Source organism: Salmo salar, chromosome 11 (assembly GCF_965601325.2).
Source record: "Salmo salar chromosome 11, fSalSal1, whole genome shotgun sequence".
NCBI classification, from domain to species: Eukaryota; Metazoa; Chordata; class Actinopteri; order Salmoniformes; family Salmonidae; genus Salmo; species Salmo salar.
This window is the reverse complement of record NC_138301.1, coordinates 89,524,793-89,549,450: the sequence shown is the minus strand read 5'-3', so window position 1 is coordinate 89,549,450 and position 24,658 is coordinate 89,524,793. Positions and strand designations below refer to the sequence as shown.

General features: G+C 42.5%; 1 protein-coding gene across 1 annotated transcript in view; it reads left to right on the top strand.

Moving 5' to 3' along the window:
* Window positions 1-11,944: 11,944 nt before the first annotated feature.
* LOC106563139 (tumor necrosis factor receptor superfamily member 10B) overlaps window positions 11,945-24,658 on the top strand; it is a 36,176-nt gene continuing 23,462 nt past the window's right edge. Inside the window, exon 1 of the mRNA XM_014128395.3 lies at window positions 11,945-12,210. Coding sequence (XP_013983870.1) covers window positions 12,178-12,210 — 33 coding nt within the window. The 5' untranslated portion in view covers window positions 11,945-12,177. The remainder of the gene's footprint in view (window positions 12,211-24,658) is intronic.

Here is a 24,658-nt window from a genome sequence, read left to right as displayed (position 1 = left end):
ACTGAAGCCTCTCAGCACATGAACAGGGGACAGCTCATAGAAGTACAATTAAAAGAACAACAAACATCCCCAACCGCTCATAGAATTAGAATGAGTAGAACGAACATTCCCATTCAAAAAATGTTTTGTGCAACGGAAATGTGAATCAGGTGTTCGACTAAGGAACTTGAAAATCCCCAAAATATTCCTTACACCAGGACACTTCAACGGGTGACTGTCCAGGAAATGAAAGAAAAAGAAGTACTCTGTTTCTGCATAGACCTGATGATTTATTGAAGGCAGATACAAACAGGCGTGCATGTTCTGTACACAGAATCATAATACATGACGCTAAAATGCAGAACTTTCCCAGTTTTATGACCTACAGATATATTGGATTTATGCTTATAGCAACAGACTTAGAATTTCTAAAATTGGGATTAAGATTTAAAATGGTGTACTTATCACACCTTCTCTCAGAATCGAATGCCTTTCTCAGACAGCTCTCTACACATGATGCAACAATGACAAACTCTACATGCCAGCCATGCCACGGGGCGGCAGGTAGCCTGGTGGTTAGAGCTTTGGACTAGTAACCGAAAGGTTGTGAGATTGAATCCCCGAGCTGACAAGGTAAAAATATGTTGTTCATCCCCTGAACAAGGCAGTTAACCCACTGTTCTTAGGCTGTCATTGAAAATAAGAATTTGTTCTTAACTGACTTGCCTAGTTAAATAAATATAAAGTGTGTCTTTCTCTCTCTCTCCCAGGCAGGCAGACCTTATGTGTCCCAGGGCCAGCTACAGTGAGGCCAGCCAGACCATGCCTCCTACCCTTCCAGACGCTACACATCCATTGGTAAACCCAGACCTCCACCCCCTCCTTCCCCCCCAACATACCCTAATCCTCTTTCCCACTTCGCCTGCCTGTCCCTGAACAACTGCTCTGACTCAAACGGATTAAAGATGACTCTCTTCTCTCTCTCTCTTTTTCATTCTCTCTCTTGACTTTTCTTTTCTTTCCATGCCGGATGAAAGGGCTCCCAGACACCCACTCCATACGCATACCATTCAGGCCGGGACACACAGGAAGTCTGTGTGCTCACTGCTGCACAGAGAGGAGGGGAGGGGTCAGGAGGGGGAGGGGAGGGGTCAGGAGGGGGAGGGGAGGGGTCAGGAGGGGGAGGGGGGAACAGAGTACAGAGGGAGAAAGTGGGAGAGTAAATAGAGAGAGAGGGGGACTAGAGAGAGAGGGGTAAATGCAAGTCATGTGAACCTCATGAGCGCAAACTTTTACAAAAGTCCGAATTTTGTTTTCTCGCTCACCAACTGGGCTTGTTTTGGAGTGCAATCTTTTATTACCCTTCTTTTCTCACTGTCTTTTACTCTCTCCCTTTAATGCTGTTGTGTGTTGTAGTTGGGACCAAACTCATTTGTGTTTGTTGAGTTGACCTATATTGCTATATGTTCCTGCATACAATCAGATATGTAGGCCTGTCTTTAATTGACTTGGAATTTTGAACAAAACAGCTCACTCTTTCCTGGGTGAATTGAACCAGTGTTGCATTTGTGTTGCTCATCAAACACTAACTGAAACGTGAAACGTTAAATCTGATTTTCACACTTCTGACATATTTTGTAGTCCCATCTTTACGATGTAGTAACATGTTTGTGCTGCTTCCATGCCATGCTGTGTTGTTGTCTTAGGTCTCTCTTTATGTAGTTTTGTGGTGTCTCTAGTCGTGATGTGTGTTTTGTCTTACATTTTTATCCCAGCCCCGTCCCCGCAGGAGGCCTTTTTTGTAGGCCGTCATTGTAAATAAGAATTTGTTCTTAACTGACTTGCCTAGTTAAATAAAGTTTAAATTAAAAAAATACAAAATTAAAAGTAGTCTGGGTACTACATGATAGCGTCATAATGTTGTCTCTCTGCGGATCCTTGGGATTTTGTGGATGCAGCAGATAGTATAGCTATAACACCTACAGTACCACTCAAACGTTTGGATACACCTACTTATTCAAGGTTTTTTTTATATTTTTACTATTTTCTACATTATAGAATAATAGTGAAGACATTAACACTATTAAATAACACATATGGAATCATTTGGTAACCAAAAAAGTGTTAAACAAATCAAAATATATTTATATTTGAGATTCTTCAAAGTAGCCACCCTTATCCTTGATGATAGTTTTGCACACTATTGGCATTCTCTCAACCATTTCTTTCCTCCTTGATGAGTTTGAGCCAATCAGTTGTGTTGTGACAGAAGATAGCCCTATTTGGAAAAAGACCAAATACATATTATTGCAAAAACAGTTCAAATAAGCAAAGAGAAATGACAGTCCGTCATTACTTTAAGACATGAAGGTCAGTCAATCCGGAAAATGTCAAGAACTTTGAAAGTTTCTTCAAGTGCAATCGCAAAAACCATCAAGAGCTATGACGAAACTGGCTCTCATGAGGTCCGCCACAGGAAAGGAAGACCCAGAGTTACCTCTGCTGCAGAGGATAAGTTCACTAGAGTTAACTGCACCTCATATTGCAGCCCAAATAAATGCTTTACAGAGTTCAAGTAACAGACACATGTCAACATCAACTGTTCAGAGGAATCAGGCCTTCATTGTCGAATTGCTGCAAAGAAACCACTACTAAAGGACGCCAATAAGAAGAAGAGACTTGCTTGGGTCAAGAAACATGAGCAATGGACATTAGACTGGTGGAAATCTGTCCTTTGGTCTGATGAGTCCAAATTTGAGATTTTTGGTTCCAACCACCGTGTCTTTGTGAGACGCAGAGTAGGTGAACGGATGATCTCTGCATGTGTCGTTCCCACCGTGAAGCATGAAGGAGCAGGTGTGATGGTGTGGGGGTGCTATGCTGGTAACACTGTCTGTGATTTATTTAGAATTGAAGGCACAATTAACCAGCATGGCTACCACATGATTCTGCAGCGATACGCCATCCCATCTGGTTTGCGCTTATCATTTGTTTTTCAACAGGACAAAGACCCAAAACACACCTCCAGGCTGTGTAAGGGCTATTTGACCAAGGAGAGTGATGGATTGCTGCATCAGATGACCTGGCCTCTACAATCACCCAGCCTCAAACCAATTGAGATGGTTTGGGATGAGTTGGATCGCATAGTGAAGGAAAATCAGCCAACAAGTGCTCAGCAAAGACTGTTGGAAAAGCATTCCTTATAAAGCTGGTTGAGAGATTGTGTGCAAAGCTGTCATCAAGGCAAAGGGTGGCTATGTTGTTTAACACTTTCTTGTTTACTACATGATTACATGTGTTATTTCATAGTTTTGATGTCTTCACTATTATTCTACAATTTAGAAAATAGTCAAAATAAAGAAAAATTTGATGTGTCCAAACTTTTGACTATTACTGTATGTACAGTATTTACGTTGCTATATAAAAAGTCAGTGAAGCCATTTGAAATATATTGTTTTTCTTCAAGGTACCGTAGCATTGGTAAGGAAATTAGCTTTAGTATGCATATTCTATGGAAATTGAAATAATTGCAGTTACGTGTGTGTAACCACACATCTCCCACTCCCAAGGACCGGCATCAAGTCGCATGCTTTGAATCACTGTACATTTGTACCTGGTAGAGAGCCAACTGCCTCTCGCTGGATCAGACAGCGGCAGACGCATGTTTCCTCCTCCAATGTCTCTGTTTCTCTCTCACACACTTTCTCTCTTTCTCTCCCCTCTTTTTCCTTTCCCTCATTATCTCCCTCTCTTAAAATGTTTCATTTTGTTCGTTTTCTCTTTCACACTTTCTTTCTCTCTTTCTCTGCCCTCATTTTCCTTATCTGTTCCTTCTCTCTCTCTCTGCAAATTGTTCTCTTGTCTCTCCAATAAACACTCACATACTGTACATCTGCATACTATGCACACACATCGAGAACAGACTCATTTCCCACCGTATTCATGGTGTTAATTCTGTGGTGAGCTGAGGCAGCCTCCCTCTCCTCTGATAGGTTTGGTTAGGGAAAAAGTGTCAGGTGACTAATCAGGCCACATTATAATACAGTTTGATCATGACCTCCTGACTGCCTAGCTCTGAGCATGTGTGTGTGTGTGTGTGTGTGTGTGTGTGTGTGTGTGGCTGGCTGGCTGGCTCCTTCCGTGGAATCTGCAGAGGTGCCAGGGAAACACCATGACGTCACCGGCCTGCTCCAGGACCCTACAAAGAGAGACACATTCCTTTCTGTCAGATCTGAGCCTTCACCATGTTAACACTGACTGTACTGCACTGACCGACCGCAGCCAGACTGAACCAGTCAGGAGTCTCCCTCTTACATTCCTCTCTCTCTCTCTCTCTCTCTCTCTCTCTCTCTCTCTCTCTCTCTCTCTCTCTCTCTCCTTTTACCAGGCCCCAACCCACCAACGCACGCTGCCTGTTTTAGATCTACCACTTCTGTGTGTGTGTGTGTGTGTGTGTGTGCACGCTCATTCTCCTAACCCGGTGAGCAGCAGAAAGATAAGCAGTGATCCCCTGCCTTTCCGGCCTTGACCTCCATCTCAACAAAACACACACCCCGACCTTTGACTGTAAACAGAGAGGTCAGCTTATCCGGTTGTTGCCCTTAAGCTATCTCACTCTGCAGGCACTCCTTGCAGCTCTTAAAGCACCCCTGTACTTAAAAAAAAAACTTTGTTGAATTCCCAATGAGGGTTTGTGAGATAGTCAAGAGAAGAGCTCCGCTTAAACCGTTGTATTGAATTCCTAAATGTGTGTTACGTATTCAAGAAAAAGGCTCCTATAAAGGAATAATTCAAGATTTTGAGAATGAAGCCCATTATCTACTTCCCCAAGGTCAGATGAACTCGTGAATATAATTTTGATGTCTTTGCGCTAAGCTAGTTCCCATTGGCTCGCAAAACTACTTCTAACGTCATAAAAACATAAAAATGTTATCCACTAGTACATTTGATTCTGGGGAAGTAGATAAATGGCTTCATTGCCTAAATCACGAACTATCCCTTTAAACATTGAATTCCCAATGTGTGTTTGTTAGATACTGAAATTATTCTGTATGCTTGTTGTAATGTTGCCAAGAATTGCTACTTAGCAGCACTACAAGAGTGTGGAGTGTGGTGGCTGGCTTCCGGGTTAAGCGGGCATTGCGTCAAGAAGCAGTGCGGCTTGGTTGGGTCGTGTTTCGGAGGACGCATGGCTCTCGACCTTCGCCTCTCCCGAGTCCGTACGGGAGTTGCAGCGATGAGACAAGACTGTAACTACCAATTGCATACCACGAAATTGGGGAGAAAAAGGGGTAAAATAATAAAAAAGTGTGGAGTGTGTGTACCACAGGAGGTTGGTGGCACCGTAATTGGGGAGGACGGTCTCGTGGTATGGCTGGAGCGGAATAGGTGAAATGGTATCAAATACATCAGGTTTCCATGTGTTTGATGCCATTCCATTGACTCCGTTCCAGCCATTATTATGAGCCGTTCTCCCCTCAGCAGACTCCACTGGTGTGTACACTGACCTCTGTAGTCTGTACTGCAGGGACATGTACAGTTTCTATGGCTGTATTGTTCAGTGTATGTCAGGGTGTTGACAGCCGAAATGCTGTGAATGCATGGGTTATGTGGGTGGAGGCTGGCGTGCACAACTGCTGTGTACTAAGTCATGATCCCACTGTCTGGTTTGTCAGTTTGTCTCTGCCGTCAATTAGTGTCGTTGAACAACTCACTCTCACCCAGTGTCAACCCACCCTGACATAGTCTGACAAGATAAACTGGAGGTTATTTATCAACATTGTCATCCTATCCTGGTGCCTATAAGGTCATTATAATGCTGCATAGGGAGACAACTATATATACAAAGGTTCCTGTCTAAGTCAAGTCTGTCAGCTAATGCTTTGGGTGCTGTAGTGGTGGTTACACTTCTGAGAAAGTTACTGTTAGTTTGTGCAGATTGTTGCGTCATAATTTGAACTAAAAAATGTAATTGTGTATCGGTCACACGTGTTACCACTTAGTGTCTTGAAAAGATAAATCCAAAGGGGGTTTAGAAACAGTGCTAGGGCTAATGTGTCGATCGAAGAACATGATGGAAGTGATCAGATGTTTAGCATTCATGAGGATAAGACAGTTGTGTCCAATACAGGGAACACTGTAAAAGACCAAATCAAAGTCTTTCAACTCAGTCTGTTGGAAGAGCAGAGCAGATGTAGTCAGGGGCAATATCATATTTTCATAGAACTGCACAGCCGGTTGTTGATTAGCCCTTGGATACTGTAGAGTACCACACCCTAGCAATTAACATGCGATTACTGACACATTATCATGTTTAGTGCAACATGAGACATCTCTGTATCTGCCTGTTCAATCTGCACAGTAAAGTATTTAATGCAGTAATTCATGCATTTCATGTAGTAGTTAACGCTCAGTAAAACAAGGTATGTGGTGTAGTATTTCATGACATAGTTCATGCACAGTAAAACAGAGTATTTTCAAGCATGAGAGCACTGAACCACATGAGGTCTCCCCTGGAAGTGAATTTCGAAGTGAGTCCTCCAGCCAGGTGCAAACAGAACCCCTGTTCCCCCCGTTCTCAACAGGCAAACTGGGCATTAAACCAACATCTCCCGTCCAAGCTCAACAGCCCGAAGAAACAATACGCTGCAGGCGTCACAAGATAAGTTGTTGACGCTCAGGAAGGTTTTCCTTCCCTTTATTTTTGGTCCCCTTTCCCTCCACAGGTCAGTGCTGGTGTAACAGCCAACCACTCTCCCCTCCTCCAAGTGGAGTCCTCCTCTATCTGACTTCCCATCCGCCCACACAGGAAACACAAGATTACCACGTCAACTAATGAATCTAATGGAATCACTGTATGAAAATGGTATTTATTCACAAAATTGAGGTAGATAGGGGTTGGAAAGGTCTATCACTGTTCAATAGCAGACAGTAATGGATGATTTTGGGGTGATTTCCTAAAAAATAGGAGCAGACATGCAAACAGTGCAAGTTTTTGAGAGCTAAAATTCATTGAGTACATACAGTTCCAGCTCCTGTGCCCAAACTAGTCAGTGTGTAACAACAACTTCACGCTCTATCAGGAGAGGCCAGAGAGGCTTGTAAACAAGCCTCTCACAACACTTCCTGTTGTTGAGCACGTCATCAAATGGCCTCACCAGCAGCACCAGAAGCAACACAGGAAGTGATCCGAGTGGAAGAAATGGTCGTAAATTATTTCCTAGATAGTACAAAAGCTGAAACACATGTTTATTTTAAGTGAAAACTTTTGAATGGGGATGAGGCATCTGTTATTTAACTTGAACTCTTTTGCCATGCCAAAATTGTGTTTGGTTCCGTCATGTTTATATTTTCTAATCAAACTATGGTAGTGAGACATGAGGGATTTGGCAGAGAGTTTAGATCTAAGAGAACGGATGATGAAAAATATTATTTTCAACACTTCCTTTTAGTATTATGCTGTGAATGGACCCACTGCACATTATTGCTCTTTTCTCTTTCCCACTGAATTGCAGTGTGGATTTCATTACTTAATAAAGCGGTAGTGTGAGTAAACCGCATCTCTATGTGAAGAATGAGATGTTTAAACTCGCCAGGATTAGGGTTTCCAATGGCAAACCACAAGAATGAGTCACGGTCTCGTGTCAAGCCCTCTACAGTTTGATGGTTACCGACAAGTCTCACTACAGTGGCACTTAAATGTTTTTCTACTTTGTTCCTTTTCACAACAGAGGTCAAAATCAAATCATTGGTCACGTACACAAGTTATTGGTCACGTACACAGATTTAACAGATGTTATAGCGTGCGCAGCTAATGGATTTTGTTAATAGCTCCTAACAGTGCAGCAAAAATGTCAAACAAGTACACAAATAATAATCAAAAACAATAAACAAGAAAACCAGACTGTCAGAATGAATACAGTTGACAACCAAAACAACAATGTATCAGTAATCCAAAATGCAATCTGTATGTAAATACACCAAAAAGATACACTTGATATGTACAGCAGTAGATGTATTACAGTGAGCTATGTCGAGAATCCATTGTATAAATGTACAGTGTACCAAAATGCAAAGTACAGTAGTAGATACATTACATGACCAAAAGTATGTGGACACCTGTTCGTCAAACATCTAATTTCAAAGACATGGGCATGAATATGGAGTTGGTCCCCCCTTTGCTGGTATAACAGCCTCCACTCGTCTGTGAAGGCTTTCCACTAGATGTTGGAACATTGCTGCGGGGACGTGCTTCCGTTCAGCCACGAACATTAGTGAGGTCGGGCACTGATGTTGGGGGATTAGGCCTGGCTCGCAGTCAGCTTTCCAATTCATCCCAAAGGTGTTCGATGGGGTTGAGGTCAGGGCTCTGTGCAGGCCAGTCAAGTTCTTCCACACTGATCTCAACAAACCGTTTCTGTATGGACCTCGCTTTGTGCACGGAGGCGTTGTCATGCTAAACAGGAAAAGGCCTTCCCCAAACTGTTGCCACAAAGTTGGAAGTGCACATACATTTGTATATATAGTGTACAGTACATTAGAATGAGCTATGTGAAGAATACAATATATAAATACACATTGTGAAAAACAGTATAAAATAAACGGTCTAGTGTTTTATGTCTCTATATACATGGGGCAGCAATGCTGGCTGTGTGTGTGTGTGTGTGTGTGTGTGTGTGTGTGTGTGTGTGTGTGTGTGTGTGTGTGTGTGTGTGTGTGTGTGTGTGTGTGTGTGTGTGTGTGTGTGTGTGGGTGTAAATATGTGAGTACAGGAGTTGTGCATGTGTATGAGGTGTGTGTGTCTGTGACCTTGTGTGTGTGTTTTGTGTGAGTCTGTCTTTGCCTCCTACTCCAGAAGATGGTACGATGGCTTTTCAACAGTCTGGTGGCCTGGAGATAGAATCTGTTTTTTCAGTCTTTTGGTTCCGGCATTTATGCACCTGTACTGTCTCTTTCTGCTAGATGGTAGCGGAGTGAACAGACCATGACTCGGGTGGTCGATCTTCTTGGCCTTCCTGTGACACTGAGAGCTGTAAATGTTCTGGAGGACAGGCAGCGTGCCACCGTTGATGCGTTGGGCTGACTGCAACACCCTCTGTAGAGCCAGTCGGTTGAGGGCGGTGCAGTTGCCGTACCAGGCAGTGATGTAGCCCGACAGAATGCTCTCAATGGTGCATCTGTAGAAGTTTGTGAGGGTCTTAGGGGCCATGCCGAATTTCTTCATCCGCCTGAGGTTCTTCACCATGGTGTCGGTGTGGTGGAACCATTTCAGGGCCTAAGTGATGTGCACTCTGAGGAACTTGAAGCTTTTGACCCTCTCCACTGTAGCCCCGTCAATGTGGATGGGTTCCCTCTTCGCTCTCCTGTGGTCCACAGTCATTTCCATTGTTTTCTTTACGTTGAGGGAGAGGTTATTTTCCTGGCACCACTCTGCCAGGGCTCTAAGCTCCTCCCTGTAGGCTGTCTCGTCGTTGTTGGTAATCAGGCCTACCACTGTCATGGTTAAAAGGGAGTACAAGAGGGGGCTGAGCACACACCCCTGGGGGCCTATGTGTTGAGGATCAGCGTGGCGGAGGTGTTGTTGCCTACCATAACCACCTGGGTTCAGCCTGTCAGGAAGTCAAGGACCCAGTTGTACAGGGATGGGTTCAGACCCAGGGCCCTGAGCTTCGTGATAAGATTGGAGGGCACTAAGGTATTGAAGGCAGAGGTTTAGTCGATGAACAGCATTCTCACATGGGTATTCCTCTTGTCCAGGTGGGATAGGGCAGTGTGCAGTGCAAAGTCGATTGCGTGGGGGCGGTGATATGATACTTGACTCTCAAAGCACTTCATGATGACAGAGGTGAGTGCTACCGGGCGGTAGTCATTTAGTTCAGTTGCCTTAGCTTTCTTGGGTACGGGAACAATGCTGGACATCTTGAAGCAAGTGGGGACAACAGACTGAGATAGGGAGAGGTTGCAAATGTCAGTGATGGCCAGATTTTACCAAAGAGAATCGTTTTAGTCAGAGACGTTTAAGTGGTCTTAGTTTGTACAGTGGGTAACAGGACATTCCTTCACTCTCTCCATGTCTTTTGTCAATGAAGCATTTCCATAGCATAGTTGGCATACCAGTTGTCAACATGGACCCAGACACTCATACATATGCTGCACAACTCAGGCAAAACTGCATGCTACATACAGTACGATGATCAAGCTGCAATATAGTCTTGTTCACCATCTGGTTAAGTTATCATAGAGAACCTAGCCAAGCAAGGGAGGATGTCAATGTGACCAATATTAAGTCTGTAGACCTGTTGCATCTGGTCATTCACATAGGAGTGAAGTTTGGAGCCTACAGCGTTCTAATCATACCTACAGATGTGGCATTACCTGTGGAACTACAGCTAATTTGCTTCTTGGGTTGCTTGACTAAGCCTTTACCTTATTTGACACCCAAAACACATGTCCAACAGAAGCCAGAGTTTATCCAATGGTATTGAATTATACCATTACACCATTGACAGTCATAGTAAGTCCTGCCTGTGTAAAGTTTATTCCACACAGAAAGGACCATTCAGTGCTGTGCTGTTGTTTTTTCCAGCTGTGCAGTGCCAAAGCCTGACACTATAAATATGGCCTCAGTAAAACCTGAAACCCTTTACCTTGACACTAAATGTGAGAAATTCATAGACATAAATATGTTGGAATTGTTTTTAAATATGTGACGATTTGCAATATCAACCAATTTGAGAGTAATTTTCATGGAAATACCATTCAAACAGATTAAGTTAAATTACTGTAAGTTAAGTTTCACTTCTTTTATTTCATGGTCAAAAATACTTTACAGACAGATAAAAGGGAAGTAGGCATAGGCTAGCCAGTGAACTGACCTAGTAATTCCTAATTCTTTACTCTGTACTTGAGTAAAGGTTTGCTGGTTGCACAATATCACTGTTGCCTCATTGTCTGGCGCTGACAGAATGGATCCTATGATTTAAAGGAACTGTCCAGTGAAAATCTCACTTTCAAAAGTTTATATTCTGTTAACTCATACCCAAATAATGTTGTTGACTCATCTTATACTCGTAATTGTGGCCAAAGCATGAATTGGAGAAAAAGCTTTTTTTTAAACACACCTCAAACAGAGCATTTCAAAAATGCTTGCTACTTCCTCATAGAGGACGATGTCATCCTCCTGATGAGGATGAGCTGGTCAATCAGCGGTCGACACACGTGAATATTTTTGATGACCAGTATACACCCACACCATTGTTGCTGGGGTACGGTCACACCATTCCAAAATAGAAAAGCTGCTTTTTAACATCCATGTACTTAATAAAAAATAATATGGAACGAAAACAATTTCCCTCATATTGTAATTAATTATTGATCATATTTTATAGAAATCTGGATACACTGGACAGTTACTTTAAAGAAGCAATCAAGTGTTGAAATTCCCCAGGGTGCAATTGTTTACTCCTAATGAATCAGGTGATCCGAGAGCCATACATATGGCTTATTCAGGTAGGCCTACGTTACAGAAGGTTCAGATGTAGTACACTTGATTTTATCGCCAAACATTGTAATCTGCAATATATTTAACACAAAATGTTGAATGAAGTAGATGGCAGGTAGCCTAGTGGTTAAGAGTGTTGGGCCAGTAACTAAAAGTTAGCCGGTTTGAATCCCTGAGCTGACTTGGAGGAAAATTTGTTGATGTGCCCTTGAGCAAGGCACTTAACCATTATTGCACCTGTAAATTGTTCTGGATTGGAGTGTCTGCAAATGACTCAAATGTAAACATATAGAAATACTCTACCCAATGCGCATAAAATATTGTATTATATTTATTGATGTCGGCCTACTGTAGCCTACTTCTAAGTTAACTCTGGGAGTGACATTCTTGTTTTTTTCACTCCAAATGAAGTTATGTGATTGGTATATGGGCATGACGTCAATGAGTACAGAGGACTTACTTTGAAAGAAGTATGCCATTGGTGGTGGAAGTGTCGCAAGTGAGAGTGCTCAAGGCTGACAACTCTTCAGTATCTTTTTTTATATATAACTAAATGTATGGAAACAACCGGATGTTTCAATAGCGGATTTTTTATTTACAATGTTTTTCTATTGCAAGTAGTCGTGTTTTGAGGACGTTTTAGATTTCTTAACGAGGTTGAATTTTGGATGATAGTCGCTTGAGTTCGGAGTTCCAAGATGAACTTCAATCTGACGTTCATCAAAAGTTCGGTAAGAAAATCAAATATTGTACAGTGCCACATAGTAAACCATGTTGTTTTATTATGTTTTGATAACGCCGAAAATGTGTGAGACGTGTATCACCTTATTCGAGAAGTGTGTAGCCGATAATTACAGCCTATAGCCTGTCAAGACCACTGGTTGAACTGAAGTGATTACTTGAAGTATGAACGACACAAAGTCATTTTTACTCCGGCTGAAATAGTAGCCAATGGCGCGATGCTATGGAGATTAAATACTTGATTTAACCTGTTACAAACGAAGACTTAATAAGTTTACCCGAAGTTTATGACTTGCTCACGGCAAGGGGCCACGCTCGAGCAGCCGCTGCCTCGCTGATCAAGAGAAAGGCTGCTGCAATCTCAGCCGTCCGTTAGATAACATTTCTCGAGACGTATTGGTTAAACTATAACTTTCCGTAGTGTCTCATAGTCGTAGCCCACGTGCAGTTGAACACCATGGCGTGATAACTGCTGCGCGTTTTTAGTGGTGTGTGTTTGTTTACTGGGAAACAGTATTGGAAGTTTATACTGTAGGCTACTCTACTGTACATGTGGTGTATAATTTCCAACCCTTCCCCCGTGACAACAGTCACCATCTGGTGCTGAACATGATCCCACGCTATTAATTCAGCCCCCAGGCATCAGCACTGTCTTGGACATTGGGTCAAACAAACCAGACCCTGCTGGCATCTTCTAAATTGAGGTCTTATAACAGTTTGAAACATCGGCTGAATGGCTGTCATGATTTAATTATATGATTGTATATATTTTTTTAATATTCATGTATAGGCTAGTTATTACCTTGATGTCAATGGGAGTACGCCGACTTACTACTTACACAGCTAACTACAGTATAACCGAAGCCTACCTTTCAATGTAAGCCACCGTGTTGATCAAAACATGGTTTAGCACCTCTCTATTAGAAGTTTCAACGTATACAGAACCCTTGGTACGCAGAGAAATCTGGTCTGCAAAATATCACAGCTTCAATGTTCATGAATACATTGCGGGAAATGAATTTGAACTGTCCTAGATTCCTAGGTCACACATGGACACACACAGACAGACAGAAGCGCACACACGCACACATGCCTATATATTTAATTGAGAGTCATAGTAAGTCCTGCCTGTGTAAAGTTTATTCCACACAGAAAGGACCATTCAGTGCTGTGCTGTTGTTTTTTTCCAGCCGTGCAGTGCCAAAGCCTGACACTATAAATATGGCCTCGGTAAAACCTGAAACACTTTACCTTGGATAAAAGACCATTTGGGTTTGACACTAAATATGAGAAATTCATAGACATAAATGCGTTGGGATTGTTTTGAAATGTGTGACGATTTGCAATATCAACCAATTTGTGTGTAATTTTCATGGAAATACCATTCAACCAGATGAATTTATTGCCACACAACCATAGGTTGGTGGTATTTGCTATTTTATTGTCAGTTGGGTAGGGGTAGGCAACATAAAAGGACATCACTTTTCCATTTGTACAAGTCAGCACCAGAGGTTGTTTTGGACAGAATAGCCTGATCACCAGATCCAAGTTTGAAGTCATGCATTGCTCCGCTACTTAGACCAAATGACTTTGATTTCTGGTGTGGCGATGTCATTGTTTATCTTTTCTGTAAACTACAGAAACTTCTGGAGTCTTCTCACCAGTCAGTGCTTGTTGCTAGGGGACTATGCGGGGGACTTCCGAACCCCCTAACCCCTGTCCATTGCAAATGACTGCAGTGTATGTGCATGCCCCTTTAGTAAATACCGATTTATGGATTATCAGTGGCATCAATGTAGTCGTGCCCAGCCCGCACTCTTTTACACTAGATGTTATCTGGGTGTGAGTTCACACAGGAAATCTCTGAGGTCAACAACAAAAAAAGACAATCATCAAGGAGTTATAGGCCTACCAATTACTTCTATATTAGTAGAAGAACAAGTTCAAAAGTGTTCCTTAGGATATTGGTCAACAGAGTGATTGTTTCTGCTACTTCATGGTCGATATTGGTCACGTGGTAAACATAGGCCTATTCTCTAGAACTGCATTTTACAATATGTCTCTGTAACACTAGAAGCGCATTTTAGAATATGTCTCTTTAACAGTAGAACCGCTGGGCCTAGAGGGACCCCCCTTCAAGCTAATGAGCAGTCATTCTGACTGTGAAAATTCTGAGTGTAATAAATGTCATATATACTGTGGCAAAAATAATCATTTGGTTGTGTTTCTGAAGGTAACACAAAAGCATTTAAGGATTGTCTTTTTGAATACCATCTCTGGTATAGTGAAATAGAATGGTACCAGACTGGCACCTCTTACATTCCACTGCAAGTACCAGCATGGATAAAGTAGAGAAGTCACATGCAGACTACAGCCTACATTATGATGCAATCCCAGTGCAAGCATTGTAATAAGAAGGCAGGTGTCTACATTCACTCACACATCTCTCTGTTCTGTTGTCAATTAGAGTTCATATCAAACCTCAAAAAGTAAGAGGAAGGATGTGGGGAACAGCTGTGACGGTGTCAATGTATTTTCACACTATAATTTTTATCACCAAGGACCAGAACAAAGGAAGTGATGTTTTAATATTTACGGCATTGAAGAGACATTCTACGTACTTTGAATCAACTGTTACTCAAAATTCAGAATTCAAAGGTGTTGATAAGGAGTAGTGAAGGTCACATGTTTCTTTATTGACTCAACCACGGGTTCCAGGCCGTCAAAGATCTTAGCCACTTAATAGCCTCTGACAAAGACTTGTTTATCTGTTGTAAATGTTAGATTGACGTCATGTGTTCACCAAGATTTATCAGGAAATACACCTGTTGCCCACACCTTATGTATGACTCAGTTTCCTGTTTACTGTAGCCCCTGTAGACACACAGACAGACAGACAGACAGACAGACAGACAGACAGACAGACAGACAGACAGACAGACAGACAGACAGACAGACAGACAGACAGACAGACAGACAGACAGCTGGCATTTATGACACCCGCTCAAGCTGAGGAACATGTCAAGACATGTTTGATGTAGTTGAAGTTGCTCTTACGTTCTCAAATGGGTGCCTTCACTACTGTAGACCGATCTGTTTGATGCAGTTGTTACTCAGGGAACATACACTCAGCTGCCAATGTATTAGGAACACTCATCTAGTACCAGGTTGGACCCCCCTTTTCCTCCAGAACAACCTGAATTCTTTGGGGCATGGAAACGTTGCTCAATCCAGGTAACTAACGTGTGCCAGGAAAACGTTCCCCATACTATTACACCACCGCCACCAGCCTGTACCGTTGACACCAGGCAGGATGGGGCCATGGACTCATGCTGCTTATGCCAAATCCTGACTCTGCCATCAGCATGACGCAACAGGAACCGGGATTCGTCTTGCCATTCTCTACCTCTCTCATCAACAAGCTGTTTTTGCCCACAGGACTGCCGCTAACTGGATGTTTTTTGTTTGTCACACCATTCTCAGTAAACCTTAGACACTGTTGTGCGTGAAAAACCCAGGATGCCAGCCATTTCTGAGATACTGGAACTCGGCGAGCCTAGCGCCGACAATCATACCACGCTCATAGTTGCTTAGGTCACTCGTTTTGCCCATTCTAACATTCAATCTAACAGTAACTGAATGCCTCGATGCCTGTCTGCCTGCTTTATATAGCAAGCCAAGGCCACGTGACTCACTATCTGTAGTAGCGAACCATTTTCGAGAACGGGATGGTGTACCTAATAAACTGGCCTCTGAGTGTAGTTAGTGAACCTTGTACTTTATTTCATGGCACATCATTTACCGGTATTTATTAATAAATTACATAGTCAAATGGAAACTACATGGTTTGTTTCTTTGGGGATTCATTAACCATCACAGTGCTTTACAGTGTAAAGAACACATTTCTCTGACTGTACTAGTAAAGTATAGATCTACTGAACTAGTAAAGTAGCCGAGTAGTTCAACTAGAGCTGAATTCAAGAATACTCAGACAGTTTGTGATGTCAGAATTATCACCAGTCTGAATTGAACACAGACATCCGTAACCGTGGCTGGGAGGGCATATGCTATCATTGACAGTGGCCACACTTCTGTTTAAAATTTCAGTTCAAACTGTCTCAAAGGTGTCTCGCAACCCTGCCAAGTTCTCTATGTATTTTTCCCCCCTAGATCTGCTCAAATGTTCAGAGGATGTTGAACGAGACCCAACCTTTGTTCATAGGTTGGGATAGTGTTTACAAAGACATAAATCACACATTGAGATAGTCACTTAGGCCCTGTAGATCTGTTGGCCCAGACACATAGTCTGAATTTTTCCTCTGATGTGTTTATGGAGAAGACTATAAAGTATCCAGGGGCTTCAAATAGCTTTTTACTTGGAGACACCCCTGTTAAGGAGCTAATGTGATTGTCTTTGGAACAAGTTAATGGTTTCAGGATTCTCTAAAGAGATTTGTGAGTGAGTCACTCTTCTCTTTCTCTCCGTCTTCCCATCTTCCTCTCTCTCTCTCGCGCCACACTTTCAACAGCCTACCTATATCTGTGTCATTCCTTTCTAACTCGGGCAAATTTGATATACACGAGTTAAAAAGAACATAACTCTGCTCTAAAATGAACTCAAGAACTTCAACTCAATCTAATAGGTTAAGTTGGCTAAGTATGGTGTTACCGTGAAGCTAGTTTCACAGAAAGTCTAACTCTTTGTCCATAAAGAGTAGTTAACTCTATGGAACACCTGTTTGAGTCTCCTTACCACAACTCTTAGACATTACAGTGCACTTCTTTCTCACACTATATCGAGTCAGATTTATTGTGGTCTCTCAGTCTCATTGTCAGTCATGTCACCAACCACAAGTGTTTGGCTTTGAGCAGGAATTTCGTCATAACTAACGTCACAAAGGTTGTTGTTTACACCTCGTACTGAGGTGAAAGCCAACTAACCTAACCTGTCACTCACTGTAACCCAGCGTCACACACAAACACAATGTGCTATGTTACAGTAATCAATGAACCCTACCCCCATGAGAAAACTCAGTGTGTGTGTGTGTGTGTGTGTGTGTGTGTGTGTGTGTGTGTGTGTGTGTGTGTGTGTGTGTGTGTGTGTGTGTGTGTGTGTCTTCCCTGAGTATAAATAACTGCTGGAGCGGATACAGCCCAGTTGCTCTCGGACCCGGCCTTGACTAGAAGGACTAGGACTGGAGAGAGAGAGAGAGAGAGAGAGAGAGAGAGAGAGAGAGAGAGAGAGAGAGAGAGAGAGAGAGAGAGAGAGAGAGAGAGAGAGAGAGAGAGAGAGAGAGAGAGAGAGAGAGAGAGAGAGAGAGAGAGAGAGAGAGAGAGAGAGAGAGAGAGAGAGAGAGAGAGAGAAAAGCTGAACCCGGCATGAAGCCTCTGCATTGTCTGGGCCTTCCTGTACTCCCTGGGAGGAGGGGGCCGCACCGTTTCACACGCTCCCTACTGATACGCTGTGCGTGTGACTGGGGAAACTGTATGTGTGTCATTGTATTTTGGTGGCTTCGTGTCGTGTTTGTGTGTGTGTGTGCAACTGTACGTGTGTTGTGGTTATTGTTGTGTCTTTTTGGTGGCTTTATGTACTGCTCCATATTTGTCTGTACTGTTTCTCATATAACAAAGTCAAACCTTCACCCCCCCATATGTCTTTATGTTACACTCTTTGAAAAAAGGTGCTATCTAGAACCCTAAAGGGTTCTTTGGCTGTCCCCAAAGGAGAACCCTTTGAAGAACCCTTTTTGTTTCCAGGTAGAACCCTTTTGGTTACAAATATAACCCTTTCGGGTTCCACGTAGAACCCTTTCCACAGACGGTTCTACGTGGAACCCAAAAGAGTTCAACCTGGAACCAAAACGGGTTATTCTATGGGGACAGCCTAAGAACCCTTTTGGATCCCTGTTTTCTAAGTGTCTGATGAAGAATAGCTGTGGTGGGTGAGTAACTTGTTCTTAATGATACAAGCTGTGATGTACCATACCCCAGACCCCTACCACAGAAGAGGTATGCGTACTGCATACAGTATGTCACCTGGTTTAGTACTGAAAGACGTAACCAGAGCATGTCTTCTCCTCCCAGTTTTAAAAGAAAAGCAGAATTTATCTCTCAAGTAGAAGACCAGTTTACTTTCAGCATCTTGTCAGGGTTGTCTATGTGGGTTTGAATGGTAAGGTAGTTTAGTGTGAGCTTACTCAGAATAACATTAGTCAATTAAACACACTCACATTCAGGAATTTCCAGATTTAAAGGAGGGGAGAAACTAAAGTAAAGGAGTGGTGTGTCATCAAAACATGAATGGAAGAATTTCTAAATTATACACTGCCATGAGGAATGTTGCTAGTATACGTGTGTTGTCAGTCAAACGTGTAATTGATATACAGTATTGTACATTTGGCTACAAGGCAGTGTTTTGTAATGGTGTTGAAGGTTAACCTAATGTTTACATGGATTTATAGGTAGACAAAATAAGAGAGCAAGGGTCTGAACAGACTAAGAACAAGATGTGGTTTGTGTCCTGAAGAACAGTCAAACTGAAAACCCACAACAAACACCTCGTTTTTTGTTGTTGCCTTTTAGTTTTGGTCTTTCAGTAATTCAACGCGCAAACCACAAAGGGTCTTGTTCTTAGCCAGGTACTTTTTTTAGGGGTGACTGGGATGAGTAATAGTTGAACGTTGTGTCGCGGGAAGACTTATAATATAGGTCCCCAGGAAGTTGTAAAACTGGCCTAATACAGTTAGTATAAGCAATTGACCCACAAGACACCATCCCTCGTCTATCTATTGGCACGTTTACAATGGATAAGGGACTGTTTCTGTCCAACTATATCGCAACCCTAAATTAATGGGGGTAAAATAAGCACTGAATGAAATTAGGAATTTAGACAGTTCTCATTCGTTTGGTATTAGGGCATAGCTAGATCTACATAAAATATGGCATGGGACACAAACTCCTCTTGACATCACCCCGTAGCACTCACTTCTGTCAACATGAAGTGCTTTGAGAGACTAGTCAAGGACACCTCTACCTTACCTGTCACCCTGGGCCCACTTCAATTTGCTTACCGCTCCAATAGATCCACAGACGATGCAATCACCATCACACTGCACACTGCCCTAGCATGTAAGAATGCTGTTCGAGACCCTGGGTCTGAACCCTGCCCTGTGCAACTGTGTCCTGGACTTCCTGACGGGCCGCCCCCAGTTGGTGAGGTAGGAAACAACACCCCCAGTTAACTGATCCTCAACACCGGGGCCCCACAAGGGTGCGTGCTCAGTCCCCTCCTGTACTTGCTGTTCACCCATAACTGCATGGCCATGCATGCCTCCAACTCAATCATCAAGTTTGCAGATGACACAACAGTAGTAGGCTTGATTACCAACAATGACGAGACAGCCTACAGGGAGGAGTTGAGGGCTCTCAGAGTGTGGTGCCAGGAAAAGAACCTCTCACTCAACGTCAACAAAACAAAGGAGATGATCATGGTCTTCAGGAAACAGCAGAGGGAGCACCCCCCTGTCCACATCGACAGGACCGCAGTGGAGAAGGTGGAAAGTTTAAAGTTCCTCGCTGACAAACTGAAATGGTCCACCCGCACAGACAGTGTGGTGAAGAAGGCGTAACACCGCATTTTCAACCTCAGCAGGCTGAATACATTTGGCTTGACACCTAAAACCCTCAAACATTTACAGATGCACAATTGAGAGCATCCTATTGGGCTTTATCACCACCTGGTATGGCAACTGCACCGTCCGCTACCGCAGGGCGCTCCAGAGGGTAGTGCGGTCTGCCCAACACATCACCAGGGGCAAACTACCTACCCTCCAGGACTCCTACAGCACCCAATGTCACAGGAAGGCCAAAAAGATCATCAAGGACAACAACCATCCGAGCCACTGCCTGTTCACACCGCTATCATCCAGAAGGCGAGGTCAGTACAGGTGCATCAAAGCTGGGACCGAGACTGAAAAGCAGCTTCTATCTCAAGGCCATCAGATGGTTAAATAGCCATTAGAGGCTGCTGCATATATACATAGACTTGAAATCACTGGCCACTTTAATAAATGGAACACTAGTCACTTTAAAATTGTTTACATATCTTGCATTACTCATCTCATATGTATATACTGTATACTATACTATTCTACGGTATCTTAGTCTTCGCCGCTCTGACATTGCTCATTCAAATATTTATACATTCTTAATTCCATTCCTTTACTTAGATTTGTGTGTATTGGGTATATGTTGTGAAATTGTTAGATATTACTTGTTAGATATTACCGCACTGTCGGAGCTAGAAACACAAGCATTTTGCTACACCCAAAATAACATCTGCTAAACACGTGTATGTGACCAATACAATTCGATTTGATTTGACATCGACTTTTGCGATTTCGAAACATCTGTCAAACATTCATTTCCATGCGTAGTGTCCCTTTAAGTGTCTCTCCACTTTCTGTGTCTCTTCATCTTAGCCTACCTTCCTCTTAGCAATACTTTCCTTGACTAATCGGAACCTCCGTAACAGGGCCTGTTTCCTCCATCCGCCTGTCCAGTTAATCCGAGCGGATGGGTGTTCAGTATTCCCACTGTCACGTATTTCCCTCCCAGATAATAGATGAGGGAATAGGCGAGGCTAATGGGAAAGGCATGATTGGGATACGGAGGAGGGTCAGGGTCCCAAATCTCCCACTCTCCGGATCCAGGGGCGTAATGAGGTACAGCGTGCTGCCCCTTATATCAGATACGGCGATGATTGAAATCATCTGTCCTGTATCAAATAAAGTACATTCTCCCTTGGCCCTTCTACTGTGTGCGCATGTGTGTGTACACTGTGCTCACTTGTGTGCGTACGTGTGTGTCTTTCCCTTGCTCTCCCTGAGATAATGAGGCTCACTGTACGACCCACAGGAGGGGAATTAAACCCCTGTCAATGCCACATTGATAACTTGCTCCACTGAAAGGGGGTCCTGTCATTCAGCAATAAATACAATCTCAGTGTACACGGTGGCATGTGTTGAATGTGCCAGGGCAATTTGGAAGTACCCGAATGCAGTGACAGGAACTGGTTGAGAGTGCGGCTCAATGATGCTCAGATAGGCAGCAGTCCATTAATTTTCTCTCTCTCTCTCTCTCTCGCTCTCTCTCGCTCTCTCTCGCTCTCCGTGTCTGCCATGTGCAGGGCAGGATGTCTGCTGTACTGTACAACACTAGAGTATTTAGTATTGGTGGGCTGCCAGAGACAAGGGATTGTGGCTTTAGGACTTGGAGGGCTCTCTCTCAACGCTGAGGTTGAGGTGGCCACTCTGGTCCTCTTCCTTACGAAACATATACCACATTGCGGCTGGTCTATGTGTGTGCGTGTGTGCATGTGTGCGTGTGTGTGCTGTCCAGTGTTTAGATAAGGGTATGGTGAGGGATATTGTCTTCTGTAGCACTTAGCATTATTATCCATTATACCAGGGTGCTGTAACTACAAGGTGTAACCAGTGTAATATGAAAAACACAAAAAGGTGTGTGAAAGTGGTAAGGCCTGTAGGAAAGAATAGCTTTGTAGCTGTAATGTTGGTCGATCAGGTTTTGATGTCTGCATTTAGGACTTGATACTGTACAATATGTCAGTCTACTGTCTACTCAGTTTCATACCAAGAGTTTATTGTTCATGTACAGAAGTGATTTTGTGCAGAATACAGATATTTTTCCAGTGTTGTAAAGTACTTAAGTAAAAATACTTTAAAGTACTACTTAGTTTTTCGGGGTATCTGTATTTTTTGACTACTTTTTTTGACTACTTTCACTTTTACTTCACTACATTCATAAAGAGAATACTCCATCCATTTTCCTTGACACCCAAAAGTACTCGTTACATTTGGAATGCTAAGCAGGATATGAAAATGGTCCAAGTAGCCTGGTGGTTAGAGCGTTGGACTAATAACCGAGAAGTTGCAAGATCGAATCCCTGAGCTGACAAGGTACAAAGCTGTCGTTCTACCCCTGAACAAGACACTTAACCTGCTGTTCCTAGGCTGTCATTGAAAATAAGGATTTGTTCTTAACTGACTTGCCTAGTTAAATAAAGGTAACATAAAAAAAATATCACGCACTTATCAACAGAATATCCCTGGTCATCTCTGATCTGGCAGACTCACTAAACACACATGCTTTGTTTGTAAATTATGTTGGAATGTTGGAGCGTACCTCTGGCCATCCGGAAAATAAGAAAATGGTGCCATCTGGTTAGCTTAATATTAGAGGTCGACCGATTAATCGAATGTCCGATTAATTAGGGCCGTTTTCAAGTTTTCATAACAATCGGAAATCGGTATTTTTGGACGCCGATTTGGCCGATTATTTTTTTATTTTTTTTGGGGGGGGGGGGCCTTTATTTAACTAGGCAAGTCAGTTAAGAACACATTCTTATTTTCAATGACGGCCTAGGAACGGTGGGTTAACTGCCTTGTTCAGGGGCAGAACGACAGATTTTTACCTTGTCAGCTTGGGGATTCAATCTTGCAACCTTACGGTTAACTAGTCCAACACTCTAACCACCTGCTTTACATTGCACTCCACGAGGAGCCTGCCTGTTACGCGAATGCAGTAAGAAGCCAAGGTAAGTTGCTAGCTAGCATTAAACTTATCTTATAAAAAACAATCAATCAATCATAATCACTAGTTAACTACACATGGTTGATGATATTACTAGTTTATCTAGCCTGTCCTGCGTTGCATATAATCGCTTAGGTACACGTTGCTCCAACCATAAACAGCAATGCCTTTCTTAAAATCAATACACAAGAATATATTTTTAAACCTGCATATTTAGTTAATATTGCCTGCTAACATGAATTTCTTTTAACTAGGGAAAATGTGTCACTTCTCTTGCAAACAGAGTCAGGGTATATGCAGCAGTTTGGGCCGCCTGGCTCGTTGTGAACTGTGAAGACTATTTCTTCCTAACAAAGACAGCCGACTTCGCCAAACGGGGGATGATTTAACAAAAGCACATTCGCAAAAAAAGCACAATCGTTGCACGACTGTATCTAACCATAAACATCAATGCCTTTCTTAAAATCAATACACAGAAGTATATATTTTTAAACCTGCATATTTAGCTAAAAGAAATCCAGGTTAGCAGGCAATATTAACCAGGTGAAATTGTGTCATTTTGCGTTCATTGCATGCAGAGTTAGGGTATATGCAACAGTTTGGGCCGCCTGGCTCGTTGCGAACTAATTTGCCAGAATTTTACGTAATTATGACATAACATTGAAGGTTGTGCAATGTAACAGGAATATTTAGACTTAGGGATGCCACCCGTTAGATAAAATACAAACAGCACTTTCGTGCGTTTTGCCAGCAGCTCATCGCTGTGCTTCAAGCATTGCGCTGTTTATGACTTCAAGCCTATCAACTCCCAAGATTAGGCTGGTATAACTGATGTGAAATGGCTAGCTAGTTAGCGGGTGCGCGCTAATAGCGTTTCAAACGTCACTCGCTCTGAGACTTGGAGTATTTGTTCCCCTTGCTCTGCATGGGTAACGCTGCTTCGAGGGTGACTGTTGTCGATGTGTTCCTGGTTCGAGCCCAGGTAGGAGCGAGGAGAGGGACGGAAGCTATACTGTTACACTGGCAATACTAAAGTGCCTATAAGAACATCCAATAGTCAAAGGTATATACAAATCGTGTAGAGAGAAATAGTCTTATAATTCCTATAATAACTACAACCTAAAACTTCTTACCTGGGAATATTGAAGACTCATGTTAAAAGGAACCACCAGCTTTCATATGTTCTCATGTTCTGAGCAAGGAACTTAAACGTTAGCTTTCTTACATGGCACATATTGCACTTTTACTTTCAACTCAAACACTTTGTTTTTGCATTATTTAAACCAAATTGAACATGTTTCATTATTTATTTGAGGCTAAATTGATTTTATTGATGTATTATATTAAGTTAAAATAAGTGTTCATTCAGTATTGTTGTAATTGTCATTATTACAAATAAATAAAAGAAATCGGCCGATTAATCGGTATCTGCCCTTTTCGGCCCTCCAATAATCGGTATCGGCGTTGAAAAATCATAATCGGTCGACCTCTACTTAATATAATGCACCTGAATTTAAAATGATTTATACTTTTGATACTTAAGTATATTTTAAACCAAATACTTTTAGACTTTTGCTCAGTTAGTATTTTACTGGGTGACTTTTACTTTTACCTGAGTCGTTTTCTATTAAGGTATCTTTACTTTTACTCAAGTATTACAATTGGGGTCCTTTTACACCACTGTTTTTTCCCCAATTCAACATTTGAGCAGCAAACCTCAGTCTCACAAGAAACTCTCACTCTCTCATGGCCATGGCTCAATGGGAAAATTCCATTGTTAGATATTCCTCCTCCCCATAAAGTGAACTTTTCCCTCTGTGGAGCGTC